At 26.5% G+C, this 16,542-nt stretch overlaps 1 protein-coding gene and 1 pseudogene across 4 annotated transcripts; both read right to left on the reverse strand.

Annotated features, from left to right (window-relative positions):
- Positions 1-2,445: 2,445 nt before the first annotated feature.
- Positions 2,446-4,953, reverse strand: LOC110666233 (F-box/LRR-repeat protein At4g14103-like). 4 transcript variants are annotated; one of them, XM_058143772.1, is made up of 4 exons: positions 4,570-4,953; positions 3,190-4,195; positions 2,937-3,095; positions 2,446-2,834 (listed from the first exon to the last, which is right to left on the reverse strand). In XM_058143772.1, exons 2-4 carry the CDS (start codon positions 4,180-4,182, stop codon positions 2,562-2,564), a joined length of 1,425 nt encoding a protein of 474 aa, XP_057999755.1. In that variant the 5' UTR covers positions 4,183-4,195; positions 4,570-4,953; the 3' UTR covers positions 2,446-2,561. The 4 variants fall into 4 exon arrangements, with proteins under 4 accessions (XP_057999755.1, XP_021682338.2, XP_021682337.2 ...); XM_021826646.2 differs by having other exon boundaries at positions 2,937-3,110; positions 3,190-4,240; positions 4,570-4,951; XM_021826645.2 differs by having other exon boundaries at positions 2,937-3,110; positions 4,570-4,950.
- A 2,859-nt stretch (positions 4,954-7,812) lies between these two features.
- LOC110666220 (FBD-associated F-box protein At2g26860-like) lies at positions 7,813-9,959 on the reverse strand (annotated as a pseudogene).
- Positions 9,960-16,542: the final 6,583 nt, after the last annotated feature.

Consider the following 16,542-nt stretch of genomic DNA (forward strand, 5'->3'; position numbering starts at 1 on the left):
TTAATTTAAAGAGAAATAGATTTTCTTTCTTTCTCTCCTCTAATTTGAAGAAAAATATAAAATAGATTTTTTTATTATTTTTTTATCCAAATAAATGGTTAATGGATTATTTAAACTCTATTTATTTTAGAGTAAATAATTTATATATAAAAAATATTTTTATAAAAATTATTTTCTTAACTTTAAAAATATTTTCATAAAAATAATTTGTATATATATATAAAAATATTTTCACATTTTATTAAAATTAGAAAAATAATTTTTTTATTAAAATAAATAAATTATTTTTCTTAAAAATGCTTTCATTTTTCATTTAATAAAAATATTTTTTTGTAAATTTTAAATATTATAAATATTAAAAAATGTAAGAAATATTTTTTTAAAAAATATTACCTACAAAACAATCAGAATCCTAGTAAAATAAAACAAAAACACGAAAGGAAATATAAGCAGCAACGGGCGTAAGAATTTCATTAATGATAGGAAAGGGTAACTGTAGAAAGCAAATTTGCAATTGGGACCAAATCAAAACAGATTTTCACAATTTTACAAATCCCATTTTTTATAATGAAAATTTAAAAATTAAATGAAGATAATATAATAAAATATTTAATTAAATAAATTTATAAATATTAAAATAATAAAATTAAATCTCTTTAATTTATTTATTTTTAATTTATAAACTCAATTTATAAAGTTAAAAATTATTATAAATAAATAAGTCAATTTATTTTTAGAGCTTATAAATTGATCAACTTATAAATTTAAAAATTATTATAAACAAATAGGTCAACTTATTTTTAAAATTTATAAGTTGATTTAATCAATTTATAGATTAAAATAAACACAATTTAATAATTTTTAAATAAAGAATTATAATTTATTTCTTTACAAATGGTTAAAAAATTGATATATATAAATGAAGCACCTGCAATTTTTTTAAAGCCCAATTGAACATCAAAGAGCAAAATAGACCTTACCATTTGAAACCCAAAACATTGGACAGGAAACTTTTAATTCACTTGAAATTTGGTGCAATTCTTTTTTTTTATTATGATGTATTTAATTTTTATAATTAATAGATTCTTAGTTGAATAAATTATTAATGCATTTGTTACATCAATTTTGGCATAATAAAAATATTGATCACTTTTATTTTATTTTTACCTTTTCACTCTTTTTTTTTCATTTTTTCTTTTTCTCAAATATCTACTTTACCCATAATAACATTGTTAAAATGTAATATTAATTCTATTAGAGCAATTTCACAAGTCTTTATTTATATACATTTACACATAAAAATATTTTATATTTTATCTATTAAGGCATATTTTGAAAGTTTTGAAAATAATTATACTGAGATTAGAGTTTTTGAAAAGTTTTGAATGATTATAATTTTTTATTTTTTTATTATAGTAATTTTTTTTATCTCGCTTGTAGAGGTAGATTTTGCAGTCAAATTATATAAATATTATTATTATTTTTTTTTATCATTTGAGTGCGATTATGTGAGCGCTTAAAATTTGTGTGCTCACTAATAATTTTGTAATTCTACTTTATTTTAGGGTAATTTATTATTTGGTTCTTAAATTTTGATTAATATTATAATTTGATTTGTGTGTTTTAGAAATTGAATAATTTAATTTTCACCCATACTTTCTTAAAAATTAAAGGTCTTTCCATCCAATATTATCGTTAATTTAAGTGAAAAGATAAATGTATTCTTCATTCAATTAAGAAAATTTACTATTTAATCTCTAAGTTTTAACCAATATTACAACTTGATTCTTGTTTTTTAAAAATTAAACGATTTAGTCATGTTTTTGACAATTGTTAAAATTATTAGAATTTGTTTTTTTTACTTATTAACTTTGTTCTTATTAAATTTTTTTTGAATTTTTCTTTATAAAACAGGAAAAATAATTTATTTAATAACAATTAATTTTAATTAAAGGAAAACATAAGTGAAGTAAATCGTTCAATTTTCAAAATATAGAGACCAAATCGTAATATCAATTAAATCTCACGAGTCAAATAGTAAATTTTTCTTAGTTGAATAAATTATATATTTATCTTTTTACTTAAATTAATAACAATATTAGACGAAAAAATCATTGATTTTGATGAAAGCATCAGTGAAGGACTGAATCGTTTAGTTTCCAAAATACAGGAACTAAATTAATATTGATCAAAACCCAAGAACCAAATAATAAATTTGCCTTCATTTTATAGTCCTGCAGTCGTTAATTTTTTTAATGCGGTAAAAAGAAGGCTTGCTCATCCTCTAAAGCCAAAAGGATGCTACAACACTAGTATTGAGATTTAAGTTCTGTTTTCTTTAGTTACCAAAGCTCCACAATTTTTGCTTTGTTTATTTTGACATTACAATATCAAATTTCATTTAGTTACCAACCCTTCATTTTGTTTATTTTACTGAGACAAGAGTTTTGTAAAGTTTTGGAAATTTCTCATCATACAAGTTTCATAAGCACAAACCAAAAAGATCACAGTTTCTACTTGATGGCATCACAGGCTTAAGGTTAAGTAAATTTCCCAGCATCTTATATATATATGTATACTATTTCAGCAGTAGAAGTCTTCCTGTAATCATCTACCTCTTTATTGAAGACTGATGGAAAGGAAGAAGAATAAAGGATTGTCATCCTCTTCAAAGTTCTAGCATGCTTGAGCAAGTACTTTATCAGCTCCAACTCATTATCCCCTTTGTCAAACAGCTCTATGGTTGCTTCCTCCAATTGATGAACAAAAGCTAGGTTTTGAGATTCCCAATATCGTATGGTAAATGCATATGAATTTGATTTCAACTTCGTTAACTGAAAGGAAAAGAGAAATATTTAGATCAAGAATATATACAAAATTTATTAATTTAATATAAATTGTGCGAGTGCGCAAGTGTGAGAGAGATGTAAGCATACTTCATCTGCAAAGAGGCAGTTCTTGTTTTTTATGTGAAGAGTCTTCAGATTAGGTGTTCCTTTGAGAAAGCAAGCTATAGCAGGCACCAAATCATCATTTAAATTGATGGTATCTAATAATAAGCAGCTCAAATTACAGAAGAGAGATGGTAGGCAACCCTGCTTAAACAAAATCTACAACATTAACAATTAAATGTTAGCATAAGTAATGACCAAAAAGTAAGCAAACACATGTAAGAGTAGACTGTTTTACCTTATTACATTCGTAGGCTAAAATTAGAGTTCTACTCGTGCATATGCTGTGAAGTAGTCTTGTCAAGTTCTGATCAATAGAAATATCATGCCCATCTAATGAAGGATCCAGCGTTAGATTGATTGCACTGCGCTGTATATGCTTAGAGTTTTCCAAGCAATAAAAATCCACAAGATATCCATCCCACTTCAGATAAACAAGTTTTGGTGCAAAGATTTTCAATGACTTGCCGTTAAAACAACGAGATTCCCAACCCAGGATAAAGTCATTGAGCATTTCTGCTGATATGCTAATATTGCAGAGACTACTAGAGAAATAAGCTTTAATGGTCAAAAATTTAAGAGTGGAGCTATTGATGATAATATTCTTTACCCCATCAATGTAAGCAAGCAATAATTTTTCAAGGTTCTTACAGAAAGATGAAATCCACTCTCCAAAAGCCTCATTACTAATTTTAAGATTTTTCAAAGATAAGGATTTGAGATTGCAGAAGCCACCTGAGAGGGGAAATTTATCAAGAATGCCTCCATCCAAGTCTACTTTTAATTCCTTTAATGATTCACAATGAAAGACAGGAAGCGGCAACGAGAAAACATCTTCTCTATTGAGGAGGAGGATTTCGAGATGAAGCAACTGAACCTTACATGCTATTGCATTATACAGCCACGTAACAACACGGAATTTTTCATCAGCATTGGCAGCGGCAAAAGGCCAGCGAATAGTTACGCGTTGGGTCTCCATTCCTTTTCGAACAGCAAACAATCTGTCCATATAATTTATCAACTCACCCTTTAGACCTCTGTCTTCCCATAAGAAGCCATCAAAAGTCAAGAAAGGAATGGATATGCAGAATTCTCTTAGCTTTTTCGAGGTAAGGGAAAAGTTTGCAAGTTCTTGCATTTCGAGGAAAGAAAGAATGTGATGGATAACAGGGTCCGGAAGATTGCTGATTCTGTCTCTATCACTCCTTGGAGACTTCATCATAGTACCCATTAAAGCGAATCACCTGTAACAATCACAAACTTGAGGAAAATGCAGACAAATATATATTCTGCAAGTTTAAACCAAAAAAAAAAAGAAAAATCTTTCATGGCCTTGATCGTTAATGATGGTTAGAACTCTACCCCATAACCAAGGGCCAAATCAGTCAAATGTAGAAAAAGCAGAACACTGACGAAGAAAAGCATAAAAAACCCCTGATTCTAAATTATGCTACAAGAAGATTTCAGTTTAATAATGGAGAATGAACATAGTGTTCACTCAAGACATCTGAATTATAAACCCTAGCACAAATATAAATAACAACAATATGCATATAAATTGACAACGAAGGCAAGTAACAATGTAACAAAAGTATAAGGCTCAGAGTCAGAGGCTTACTTGGCTTAAGGTCTCTACACTCTCTGTTCTACCCAACGATCAAACCCTTAATAAGTACTCTAAGTTCCAATCTTCAATCCCTCACCAATGAAGAAACGTCACATAACGCAGGTAACGCCAACTCAGGTCGTGGGTTTTATTAATGGGATTTGCTAGGATCATTAAATGAAGAAGAAGGAAGAAGGAGAAAAAGGAACAGATCTGCCATCGAGATCCCCACCTCTTCTCTAACTCACGCCCCTACCCGAACTGCTCCTTCCCTCCATAGCGACTTGATGGACTTCACAGAGCTCTCTCTCAATTGTAAAGGTGACAAAAGGAGACAAAATCAAGGAAATAGAGAGAAGATGGAAAGATGTACGGTGTGAATGACATGATAAAATAAGTATGAAAATTATTAACATACTTTTATCGGAAATTAGTGCTGTGCATGATTTTTAAAAAACCGTATCAAATTGAAGAATCATGCTCAATCCATAGGAACTGTATAAAATCATTTTTTTTTATTTTGATTTATTTTTTTTTATGAAGAATTAAATTAAAATTATACTAAAATCAAACTGTATTAAAATCAAATTAAAAATTAAATTCATACATATATTTTTTCTATATTTTTTTATATATGTTATATGTTTTTAATATAATTATATATACTTATATATATATTATGAATTAAATATAACATAATATTATATTTTATTTTTTTATATTTTCTTAATAATTTTAATTATTAATATATTAAATTATCTTATAATTATTAATCATAAATATTTTATTATATTATATAATTAATAAATAGTTAAAATATATTTTTATATTATATCATATATTTAATCATAAATTATATATGCACCTTATATTTAAAGGTTATATAATTTAAAAATAGCTAAAAGATATATTATGTATTAATAATTCAATTTAAAATTTAAATATTACTTTTTAAGGAAATAATTACATAAAATTATTTTAAGAATTGATAATTGAACTAAAACTGTATCAAACTGAATCCGAACCGAAAAACTGAGAACTACATTGAATCGGAACCGAAACAATGAAGAACTGAACTAAAATTGTATCAAAATTTTGGTTCGATTTCAATTTTTAAGTAGACCCTAAATCGAACCTAAACCGTACACCTCTATTGAATGTGAGGAGATAACAAGTTTTTTAAAATAAAATAAAAGGATATAATTAAAATTTATACATAAAAAAATGATCAATTTTGCGTCAAAAGTTTTGAGGCATGTCCAGATAAGTGTAATTTAACTTAAATTCTAATAGAAACTTCATATTAATTAAAAAAAATTAAGATAATAATAATAATAATAATAATAATAATAATAATAATAATAATAATAATAATAATAATAATAACCCAGCTTAGAATTAGCAAATATGGCTCAAATTGATCAATAATAGTCCCAAACATTTTCAAACAATTTTTTTCTTGCAAATTGCATCTCGTCTCCAATTAATCAGCTAGAGCCTCCTCTTCAATTAATTTGAACAACCAAAGCATGTTGATGTCTCTTCTTCAAAATGCAACAATAGCCACAAGGGAAGGCAAACAATTTCAAACAATAGTCCCAACAATAGCTTAAATCTTTGAAGACATTCATCAAACAGATTCAGAGTATGTTGGTAGGGGATTATGTGAACTGAAACTTGCCCATTCGTCTCCTCTTCCCTATCATCATCAGCTACAAAAAGAGACGCAACAATAGCAGCCATTGAGCCACAAAGAGACCTATCAGTAACTGTCATCGATGACACCTTACCATGAAAAGCTTCCTCTCACCATCAAGAACCACAAAAAAAACCTAGTTACCACTGCCATCACATGCCATGTAGAGATCTTCACAAGCCACCGCGACCCATCAACCACCATTGCATGTCATGAAGGAATCCACAGTATCGCCATCGCTATCAGCAAAATGTTCTTGACTCACCTATACTAAATTTCTAAAAGCTAAACTAAAGCCTTTTGAATAATTGATTAGTTTGAAAATGTATATAAGACTTCTAATTAAATTTTAAAAATGAAAATATTTAGAATTTAAAAATTAATATCAGATTTATTGATGAAAGTTATTATTGTTGCTGTTATTATTATAAAATCATCATGAATTAAAAAAAATTACAAAATATATGTGCCTTATAAATTAGCATTTTATTTACAAATATAGATGAATAATTATGAATTAAGAACAAATATATAATAAAATTCGTTATTTATAAGAGAGGACAATTAAATAATAAAACATATAATTATTTATTAATTTTTATTAATAAAACATTTAAATCTAATAATATATTTATAACTTTATATGGAATCCTAAAATATAAAAAGGTGGAAAGAGGAAGAGTTTTGTGCTTTGGAGACAAAACACCTTTTTCACAGAATGAGTCGATGGAAGTAATTCTCTATTGGATGAAAGATAAAACAAATAAATATTTCCCTACTTACCGGAGATGTGATTCTCCAATTGAGAAATTCTTGCCTGTATAGTGGTATTCATTAGGTATTCATTAGGGTTGAGCATTCAGTCTAAATTAAATCAAATTTAACAAAATTATCAAAATTGTATTATCATATTTTAGTAATAAAATCGAATCGAAATGAATGAAAAATCGAATTGAATCAAACTGCTCTATTTCAGTTCAGTTTAGATCGAACCAATTAATTTTTGATTTTTTTTATTTAGATTTATTTTCAAATCATTTGATTTGATTTTGACCTTAGTTTGAACTAATAACCATTAATCAATGAAATTACACAATTTTTATATATAAAATTATGTATAATTCACAAATTCCTTATAAAAATAAATTAATTTAAAAATCAATAAAGCAATTTAGTTCAGTTCAGTTCAATCGATTATTTTCTCTCTAAAACCGAACCAAAATGATGAAATTTTTTAAAATACAAAACTGGACCGAACCTAATTATCTTAAAAATCGAACTAAATTACCGAATTAATGCAGTTCGATTAGATTTATTTGGTTTAAACCAAATAGTGCTCACTTCTAGAATTCACTTATTAAATATATGAATCTCACATATTGTGTCTTAGATCGGGATTTAGGCAAAAAAAAAATCCTTCTTCAACTACATAATTTGTCATTTTAATCTATACTAGACCCAGCAAGGCACAAATATGTGGTATCCCACCATTGTGTGTTATGAGTTTATTATAAATGGAATCTAAATAAGAAAAATAAATCTGAAAAAAAGTTCTCATCTTATAAATTTCACAAGCATAAAAGTAAAGGAAAACATTTTCTATTTGTTGATGGCATCACAGGCTTCCGATCAAGTTTTCCCAACAACATAACATTCCTTAATTCTATATTGCACTGGATCATCTTTCTTATGAATTTATAAAGATAGCGCTCGAGAGAAAACTATTTTAGCGGTAGAAGAAGCCTTCTTATAATCATCTATCTTATAATTGATCACTGATGGAAACAGAGATGAACACAAGATCGTCATCCTCTTCAAAGCTTTAGCATGCATGAGCAAATACTTTATGAACTCCAACTCATTATCCCCTTCGTCAAAAAATAGCTCTATTGTTGCTTTCTCCAATTGATGAACAAAATCTAGTTTTTGAGATTCCCAATATCTTATGGTAAATCCATATGGTTCTGATTCCAAAGGTGTTGACTGCAAGTAAAATAGAAATATTTAGATCAAGAAAATATTCAAAATTTAATAACTTTGTGCATGAGCGTGAACAAGTATGTGAGCATACATTGTTTGCAAAGTCCTTGTCTTTTGTTATGTGAAGAGTCTTCAGATTAGGTGTTCCTTTGAGAAAGCAAGCTATAGCAGGCACCAAATCATCATTTAAATTGTTGGTATACAAATGTAAGCAACTCAACTTATGGAAGAGAGATGGCAGACAACCCTGCCTAAACAAAATCTACAGCATCAATAAATAAATGTTAGCACGAGTAATGACCAAACAGTTACCATACACATGCAGCGTAGACTATTTTACCTCAGTACATTCAACGGCTAAAAATAGAGTTCTACTCGTGCATATGCTATGAAGCAGTCTTGTCAGGTTCTGATAGACAGAAATATCATACCCCTCCGTCGTTAGATTGATTGCACTACGTTTTAGATACTTAAAGTTCTCCGAGCAGTAAAAATCCACGAGATATCCATCCCACTTAAGATAAACAAGGTTTGGTGCGAAGATTTTCAATGACTCACAAGGATAATCAGATATCCAAACCAAGATAAAGGATTTGAGCATTTCAGCTGATACTCAAATATTGCACTGTTCCCTTACATAGGGAGATGCTTTAATGGTCAAACATTCAAGAGTGGAGCTATTTATGTTAATATTCTTTACCCCGTAAATTTCCACAAGCAACAATTTCTCAAGGTGCTTGAACGATGAAATCCACTCTCCAAAAGCCTCATTACTAATTTGAAGATTGCTCAAAGATAAGGATTTGAGATTGGACAAGCTACCTGAGGAGGGAAGAACATCAAGAATGCCTCCATTCATCAAGTCTAGTTTCAATTCTTTCAATGATTCACAACGAACTACAGAAAGCGGCAACGAGAAAACATCTTCATGATTGAGGATGATTTGGAGATCAAGGTATTGAACCTTACATGCTATTGCATTATACAGCCATGTAAATACACGGAATTTTTCATCAGCTTTAGCTTCGGTAAAAAGCCAACGAATATATATGCGTTGGGTCTCCATTCCTTTTCGAAGAGCAAACAATCTGTCCACATAATTTATCAAGAGCAATCTTTTAGCTGTGTCTTCGCAGGTGCCACCAAAAGTCAAGAAGGGAATGGATATGCAGAATGCTCTTAGCTTCTTGGAGGTAAGGGACAAATTTGCAAGTTCTTGCATTTCGAGGAAAGAAATAATGTTATGGACAATAGGCTCCGGAAGGTTGCTGATTCTGTCTCTATTACTCCTTGGAGATTTCATCATAGTACCCATTAAAGCAAATCACCTGTAACAATCACAAACTTGAAGAAAATGCAGACAAATAAATAAATATTTTGCAAGCTTAAAGCAAAAAAAAAAAAAAAAAAAAAAAAGGAAATTCAAAATTTTTTCATAGCCTTGATTGTTAATGATTATTAGAACTCCAACTCATTACCTTGGGCCAAGTCAGTCACATGCAGAAAAACCAGAACACCAAATCGTGTTAATGGAAAAGAAGAAGCCACAAAACCCCTTGATTATAAATTATGCTAGAAGAAAATTCAGTTTAATAATGGGAAATAAACAAAGTGTTCATGCAAGACGTCTGACATATGAAAACTCGCAAAAATATATATATAAATTGAACAAGAACTGTAAGTAACAAGAGTAGAAGGCCAAGAGGCAGGATCTCACTCGACTTAAGGTCTCCAAGGTGAGTGTTCTACCCAAGGATCAAATCCTTAAATAAGTATTCTCAGTCCCAATCTTCAATACCTTACCATTGATGGAGCTCAGTTACCAAAACATCAATGGACTAACTTTTCGGGAAACCGAAGGGTCAATTGTTGGCTGGTTAATTCATTTTAAATCCACGCTACCATTTGCCACATAAGTCATTAAAATAAATATTTACATTTAGTTTTCTGTGCTTATACACGCTTTATCAATTTTATACTTCCTCCATATCCCACAAGATGAACTTATTTATACTTCCACATGAACTAAGAAAATTTAACTTTTTATTAAAAAAATATAATTAATATGATTAAAGTAACAAATTTATTTAGACTTTTTATAATATATCCATTAAAAATTAAATAACTAATGGTATTTTAAATTATTTTTAAAACTAATTAATTCTATATTTTTAATGTATATATTAAATAGAGATATATTAATAAAATAATAACAAATAAATTACTGTAAAAAAAGTAACCTATAATTTGGAGCATGTAAAAAAAGTGAGCTTATTTTAGGAGGGAGTATAATTTTTAATATAAATATTTAATTTAATAATTATTGAATTAATTCATATATAAATGGAGTTGATCTTAAATGCATCCTATTTTTTTTAACTACTTTTTTATACCTTAATTAATAAGATACATTAAAAAAATTTAAAACAAAATATTTATTATTGATGAACTTATATCTTTGCTATTTTATAACAAAAATTCTTTTTAAGTTGAGAAATTTAGAGAATGATAACTTGAATTTAAATATGCTAAATAAATAACATACGATTAATTTTTAAAACAAGTCAGTTAAAAAAATAATAAATAATTTTTTCTCGATATTTAGTATTTCGTATTGTTTATCTTGAAAATATATAAAATTATAATAATCACCACTACTTTTACTGTAAAAATAATGAATGGCCGTATGAAAGCCGCTTTTAAATTCGTTTAAGCATTTCAAAGGAGATATTTCGAGACCTCGTAAAAAGAAATAGTGAACGAATTTAATAAGGAAATTATCAAATGCATTTGACATATTTAAAATAATATTATTTTTTAATATTTTTGATGTATTTAATATTTAATTAATTTTATATGACAAATTACGTTATAAATAAAAAAATTATTTATTTTAAAAATATTTTATTTAATAAAATTTAAAATTAAGAAGTATAAAATATACCATATAGTTCACTTTTATCTGTTATTTTTAAAAAAAAATTATTTTATTTAAAATTATTAATTATTTTAAAAAATTAATGAATATTAATTTTTTTTAATTTTACCTTTATCTTTATTAAATATAATAACTATTTATATAATTTTTTATAATCTATCTTATTATCTTCCTCTTAATTATTTAAGATAAAAGATAATATAATTACATTAAGTAGTATTTTATAATTTAAGTGACTTATTTATTTTTTAATCACCGTAGAAAAAAACTTAAATGACAAACAAAATTGGAAGGAATGAGTATAAAAATAAATATAATATACCTATTTATTAATAATTTATTTTGTAAAAAATAGTAAAAAATTATAATATATATTTAGTTAATTAAATAAAAAATACCAAACATTCATTTCAATTTACATTTATATCCATAATTTTTAACTTTGACTGAAATAGTTACACCTTTAAAATTTTTTATGATTGTATCTAATGGAGTGAAATTGAATTTGAAAAATTAATGATAAATTACAATATAATACCTGAAATTTTATTTGATTAACAAATAAAAATTTTGAAATTAATAATAATTTAATATAAACATTTAGCATAACTTTATATTTAAATATAAATTTTATTTTATATTTATTTTAATTGAAACTTTATACTAAAAAATATTTTTATTAATTTCAATTTATATAATTATCTTTTGAATAAAAAGGCAAACAAATCTATGTATTCGAATATAAAACATAAAAAGAAATTCAAATATTTTTAAAAAATATATAATTAAAAATAATATATCCTACATGAATTGTAGCATCTATTAAGTAAAATGTGTATTTAATGTATTATTTACTCTAATTAATAAGCATAATTTATTTAATATGTGCTACATTTCATAATAAATCAGTTTAAATATAAATTTTTTTCATTTATTTTTTTATTAAATTTTTGAAAAACTCATTAATAAGATCAAATTTTAACTGAGAAAAAATTTAAAAAAAAAAGACTCAATGCAAAAATATATATGATTCTACAATTTTATTCTTCTCTTCAAAAAAAAAAAAGAAAAAATAATTCTATGAAAATTTGTGAAGAACTTATATAGGTTATATAATTTATGTCTTAATATTATATATTATATTTTTTGATCCTCGTAATAAATTAGGGTTATTTATATTTTTTTTCAATTATTACTAATTAATTGTTTGAAAAACTCACCAATGAAATCAAATTAATTCAAAGAAAAAAAATTCAATGCAATAATATTCATGGCTGTGCACTTCTCTTCTCTTCACAAAGAAAAAAAAAAGCATAAAAAATTTATGTTTAAAACCAATTTATTATTAATTGAAGCATTTATTATATAAAATATGAGTGTTAATTAAAGTAAACTATATATAAAATACACATTTTATTTAATGAATTTTATAATTCACGTGAGATACATTTTTTTTAATTATATATTTTTTTCAAAATTACATTGTAAAAATGTATAAATTTAATTTTATATTTTATATTCAGGTACGTAAATTTATTTGACTTAATTTAAAAGATAATTACGTTAATTAAAATTAATAAAAATATTTTTTAGTATAAAGTTTCAATTAATAATAAATATAAAATAAAAAAAATCACTTTTAAATATAAAATTTAATTAATTGACTGAAAATGTCACACATTTATATTAAATCACTATTATATCTAAAATTTTTATTTATTAATCAAATAAAACATAAGATAATATACTGTAATTTATCATTAATTTTTTCAAATTCAATTTCCCTTCATTAGATACAATCTTGATAAAATTTAAAAATATGACTATTTCAACTACAATTAAAAATTATGAAATATAAATATGAATTAGCTTAAATATTTGGTTTTTTTTTTATCTAGTTGGCCTATATATTTTCTTCACTTTTGCTAACTTCAGATATTATAATATACCTATTTTTCTTATATATATATATATATATAGACACATTCATACACGCTTTTCCTTTCTCCCGCAAACACTTTTTTTATTGTTGTAATATTATCTCATAGAACTAAAAACTTAATTAAAAATTAAATTAAAGTTCAATATATATTAGTGTAATTATAATAAATTAAATAATCATTAAAAAATAAAAAATATTAACTAAATTGATCAGCATTCTCTTTAAGGATATTCAAGTATTTTGAGGGGATAATGTCCTTAACTTGTCCCCTCCAAAATACAATAGCCTAATAATTTTATCGTATAGTCTAAATTAATTCTGCATTAGTTTTTGAATCTATAGCTCTATTCAAAGGCACTTTTTTTAATTTTTAAATTCTTTTAAACATTTTTTAGTGTTTTTTTATTTTTTTTTTTAATAAGAATGATGGGATGCTCATCAATTAATGGAGAAAAACTTGGCAAATTACTTAAATTTTAGTAAAGTTAAGTTACTTTAAATGACAACTTGAGGTACTTAATAAATGGTTAGAATTAATAAGATTAAGTTATGTTCAATAAATAAGTTTAATAAATTATTTTGTTTAATATTAATTAATGTCACAGCAATATATAAATTGAAATTCGAGCTTTACTTAAAAAATTTGGTATGATGTATTTCATCTTTATAGTTTTATTTTTATAATTAATAGACCTTTAGTTGAATGAATTATTATTGCATTTGTTATATCAATTTTGAGATAATAAAAATACCTATCATTTTTATTTTTATTTTTATTTTTATTTTTGACATTTTCACTCATTAATTGTCAATTTTTCCTTTTTTTTTTTTTTCTCTCTCACAAGGATAGATTTGGCCCGTAAAAATATTATTAAAATGTTACATAAATTTTATCATTGCAATTTGAAAAGTTTTTATTCATATGCATTTAAGATTATAAATACAGTATATTTTACCTATTTTCGAAAGCTTGCGAAAATTGAAAAATAGAATTAATGGGATTAAGATTTGAAGAGTTCTAAGTGGTAACTTGTTTTTGTTCTCTATCATAGTAGATTTTTTTATCTCGTCCGTTAAAAAAAAATTCATAATCAAATCACATAAATATCATATTTTTGTTTCTTTTCTTCCATTATTTATTTAACAGTAGGCTAGTTAAATTTTGATTTAACTCTGATTAAGTCTTAAATCATAACTCTATATCTATTATCTATATCAACTCAATGGCTAGATCAAATAAAAAAACCTTATTTAAGTATTTAAAATAAAAATATATAATATATCAATTTTATCCTTTCATATATATTAACTTCACATGTAGGTGTTTTTCCTTTCATTTGTCTCATTTGTTTTTTTTTTCTTTTTCTTTTAGGGTGTAGCCTGTTTATTGCTGATTCTGAGAGGAGGGGCAGGGAAGGGCTCCCCTTCTCGGCCTAGACTATCTCACTTTCCCTGCCAATGGGTCAAGATTTATATAGGTAATTGTGTGTTGTGTTGTTGTTTTTCAAGTTTGGTGCTTTGATGAAGAGAGTGCATGCATGTGACTGGTGTTATGAAGATGAAGCAGAGCTTTTACATTTAAGATTGCAACTATTAAATCTATAGAAGGGGATTTCATGAAATCATTGTTGGTAGGCAACTCCGAGGTCTTAGAGCCAATTATCTTCTTCATAGTGGCTAACCCTAAAGGCTAAAAAAGAGTAAAATGCTAACCAGTGCCACCTACCACCCCCTCAAGAGATTGCTATTTGAAAACTCTGTTCTTATTGGTTTCTAAGTCCTAGTGGTCGGTGGAAGTGAGCTTTACCTCTGTCTTGTCTTTCATAAGGCATGCAAGCCCACCTTACTGTGATTGCCTTCAATCCATCTCTCTTACCAGTGTTACAACTCCAACTTAAGGAATACCAATGGCTTTTCGAAGTTTTTGCTATCTTTAGGTTAAGGGTTCTTAGTGCTTTTTTGGGGCGGATGTTTTGGGGACTTAGGCCTAATGTATGATCATATTTGTTGGGGTTGTTGTTCTTTCGTTTGCTTTGATAAAGATTAGCCTTGTATGAACTTCTATGATTCTTAATAAACTTATCTTCGATAAAAAAACAAACCCTTGCATATATATTAAAAATTTTCTCTCTTCCTTTCTTCATGGCTTCTAAATAGAGGGTTTTTTTTTTTTTTTTCATATCCCCTCCCCTCCTTCCTCTTTAATAAACCACCCTTTCTCTTCTCAACTCATTCAAAGTGTAGTACTAATTAACAGTTCAAAATTTGTGGTAAAAGGTGAAAAAAATGGTGTAAAACTCAGTCTCATTAGTCTCATTTAGGATTATGTTTAAATTTGCTAAACATGAAAGATTCGATATTATAGAAGCCAACTTGATGTGCTTGGGTTTACAGTTAAACTAATAAGCAAAATTAGGGAATGAATAATTCAAAAGCAATTCAACCAGTAATGAATTAAGCCAAACTTATATAATTGTAACTCTAAAACACTGTTTGTTTGGTTTTACAACCCCGCAAGTGCACGGATCGCTAACAAGTAATAAAGTGATAAGTACAGTATCGTTTCCACGAGGACCTTTGTTTAGTAAGTACCAATCTACACGATAATTTTGACTGTCTAGGCTATCGAATATTTAGGGAGTGAAGTTTGTTAACTTTAAACACTAGAATAGTAAACTTAAAATGAAGTAATCTATTTTTGGAACAATTCTGGAGTTAAGATTTCACACTTGAATCTTATTAGGGATATTATCTCGTTTATTTACTGAATTCAGGATCGTTTTCCTTGATGAAAATTAGCCCTAAGTTATGCTAAATCCTCTCTCAAGGCATCTAGGGTGTATTTTAATTAACTCAAACCCTACTTTGGTGGTGATCAAATTAATTAAAATCCTTTAAGACCTTTGACCAATTTTTAGGTTTCACAAAGGTATCAGCCTATGTCTAGGTCAGATTTCCTAGGTTCAAGATCTTGATTTTCTAATGTTAATCTTCACCTTTTAGTCTTTCAATCAACATCTACAATCATATCTAAGTGGGTACCATCACATAGCATGCATTAGGATCACAAGAAATTAAATCAAGAAACGAATCTCAAATCCAGTGAATAAACTTAATGTTCATCTATAATAATAATTACAAACATTACTCTCCCAAATCCAGAATAAGGAAACTACTCACTCATAGTGAGTTCAACAAATATCATGATAAAAAGAAAATCATGTAAAAGAAATAAAGCAATATAAATCTGTTTAGGGAGATGAAACGAAGAAATCGAAGATAGTTTGCAGCTTTGATCTTGTAGAACTTCAGCTAGAGAACTTCTTTTTTTTGGTACTGATGCGGAGCCTGACAGCAGCAACCTTCAATAGCACTCCCTGTGACCGTCGTCTTTTTTAACTCCTCTCTTCTGATGTTTTCTTTTCTATT

This window comes from Hevea brasiliensis, chromosome 3 (genome assembly GCF_030052815.1).
Source record: "Hevea brasiliensis isolate MT/VB/25A 57/8 chromosome 3, ASM3005281v1, whole genome shotgun sequence".
NCBI lineage: Eukaryota > Viridiplantae > Streptophyta > Magnoliopsida > Malpighiales > Euphorbiaceae > Hevea > Hevea brasiliensis.